Source organism: Cynocephalus volans, chromosome 4 (assembly GCF_027409185.1).
Source record: "Cynocephalus volans isolate mCynVol1 chromosome 4, mCynVol1.pri, whole genome shotgun sequence".
Classification (NCBI taxonomy): Eukaryota; Metazoa; Chordata; class Mammalia; order Dermoptera; family Cynocephalidae; genus Cynocephalus; species Cynocephalus volans.
This window is the reverse complement of record NC_084463.1, coordinates 150,512,445-150,514,286: the sequence shown is the minus strand read 5'-3', so window position 1 is coordinate 150,514,286 and position 1,842 is coordinate 150,512,445. Positions and strand designations below refer to the sequence as shown.

At 35.3% G+C, this 1,842-nt stretch overlaps 1 protein-coding gene across 1 annotated transcript; it reads left to right on the top strand.

The window, feature by feature from the left end:
- Positions 1-417: 417 nt before the first annotated feature.
- LOC134376960 (olfactory receptor 5T3-like) lies at positions 418-1,383 on the top strand. Its single transcript, XM_063095560.1, has one exon. The coding sequence runs from the start codon at positions 418-420 to the stop codon at positions 1,381-1,383; it is 966 nt and encodes a 321-aa protein (XP_062951630.1).
- The last annotated feature ends 459 nt before the right edge of the window (positions 1,384-1,842 follow it).

Sequence of the window (1,842 nt, the reverse complement as noted above, 5' to 3'; positions counted from 1 at the left end):
GTATTTCATGCATAATGTAGCAAATTTAGGAATACTACTCATGTGTGCACTTTCCACCATAACCATTTTCTATTTAAGTATTTATATATTTCTATATTTATTTATCCTTGTGAATTTTAGATAATGTAACATGAGAACAAGTGGTAGAAAATGTAACTGAAAATGAATGAGAACAAAAACCATGTTGGCAGACTATTGTTTAATACATGACAAATTCAGCTATAAATGAGTGAAATCATTTGTTCCCTTTACTTATAAAGCAAAATGTATACGCATGTGTCCAACTTCTTCATCAATGCCTATTCTGTTACTACGCAGGAAATGATGTTGCACTTCGAAGAAACAAACCTGAGAATATAGTTGTTTGGCCTCTATTTTCAAAGGCTACTGCTTTTATAAACGATCCAGGTAACTGAAATGGAAGGATTGTCATCAGAAGTGAATATGTACAGTATGAAGTTGAAGAACGTAACCGAAGTCACCATGTTTATACTGACGGGCTTCACAGGTGATTTTAAGTTGCAAGTCTTCCTATTTTTACTATTTCTTGCAATCTATTGTTTTACTCTAGTAGGAAATTTAGGACTTGTTTTATTGGTCATTAAGGATTCCAGGCTCCACAACCCCATGTACTATTTTCTGAGTGTTTTGTCAGTCTTGGATGCCTGCTGTTCTACAGTTGTCACCCCAAAAATGTTGGTCAATTTCCTGGCAGAGAATAAGTCCATTTCAATTTCTGGATGTGCAGCACAGATGCTTCTCCTCGCTACTTTTGGAACAACGGAATGCTTTCTCTTGGCTGCAATGGCTTATGATCGCTACGTAGCCATCTACAACCCACTTCTGTATTCAGTGAGCATTTCGCCCAGAGTCTATGTGCCACTCATGGTTGCTTCCTCTGTCGGTGGCATTTTACCTGCTACTGTACACACAGTGTCCACATTCAGCCTGTCCTTCTGTAGATCCTATGAAATTAAGCATGTCTTTTGTGATATTCCACCTCTTCTTGTTATTTCTTGCTCTGACACTCACACAAACCAGCTTCTCCTCTTGTACTTTGTGGGCTTTATCGAAATAATCACTATACTGATCATCATTATCTCCTATTGTTTTATTCTTTTGGCTATTCTGAAAATGCGTTCTTCTAAAGGTAGGCAAAAAGTGTTCTCTACATGTGGCTCCCACCTAACCGGAGTGACAATTTATCATGGGACAATCCTCTTCAGTTACATGAGACCAAGTTCCAGCTATGCTTCAGACCATGACATGATAGTGTCAATATTTTACACCATTGTGATCCCCATGCTGAATCCTGTCATCTACGGTTTGAGGAACAAAGATGTAAAACAGGCAATGAAAAAAATTTTGAGAGAAATTGGTTAGTAATTAAAGTATATATTTAGAACTGAGTAAACATTAAAAAAAATGCTGCCATCAGTTCATGTCTCTGTGATCGGAAACTAGAAATGAAAACTGTCTTGGTTTTAGCTAATAGTATATATATATATATATCTATACAAAATGACTTAGTATTTTCATCATTCCACAAAATTTTTACATAAAGAGTAAGCCCCCAGAATGGAAGCATTCTTACTTCATCTCTACTCACATCTGCTTCTACTTTACTCATTCTGTTTTATTTAGGTTTGTTGCAATATTTATTTATTTGAAGAGTGATTAGGAGTAGAAATTGACTTCTCTTTCAATGAGATACATTCTCTTTTGTGCAAGCATATTTTTTTCATGAATTCACCAGAAGGATTCCATCAGAATATAATAACCAAAACAATGTTTCCTTTAAGAGTTAAATTTGAAGTGTGAATTTGAGATCTAAATCTATAA

What these genes read in the sequence shown, in the direction of transcription:
- LOC134376960 (XM_063095560.1), top strand. Translation starts at nt 418, where the DNA reads ATGGAAGGATTGTCATCAGAAGTGAATATGTACAGTATGAAGTTGAAG.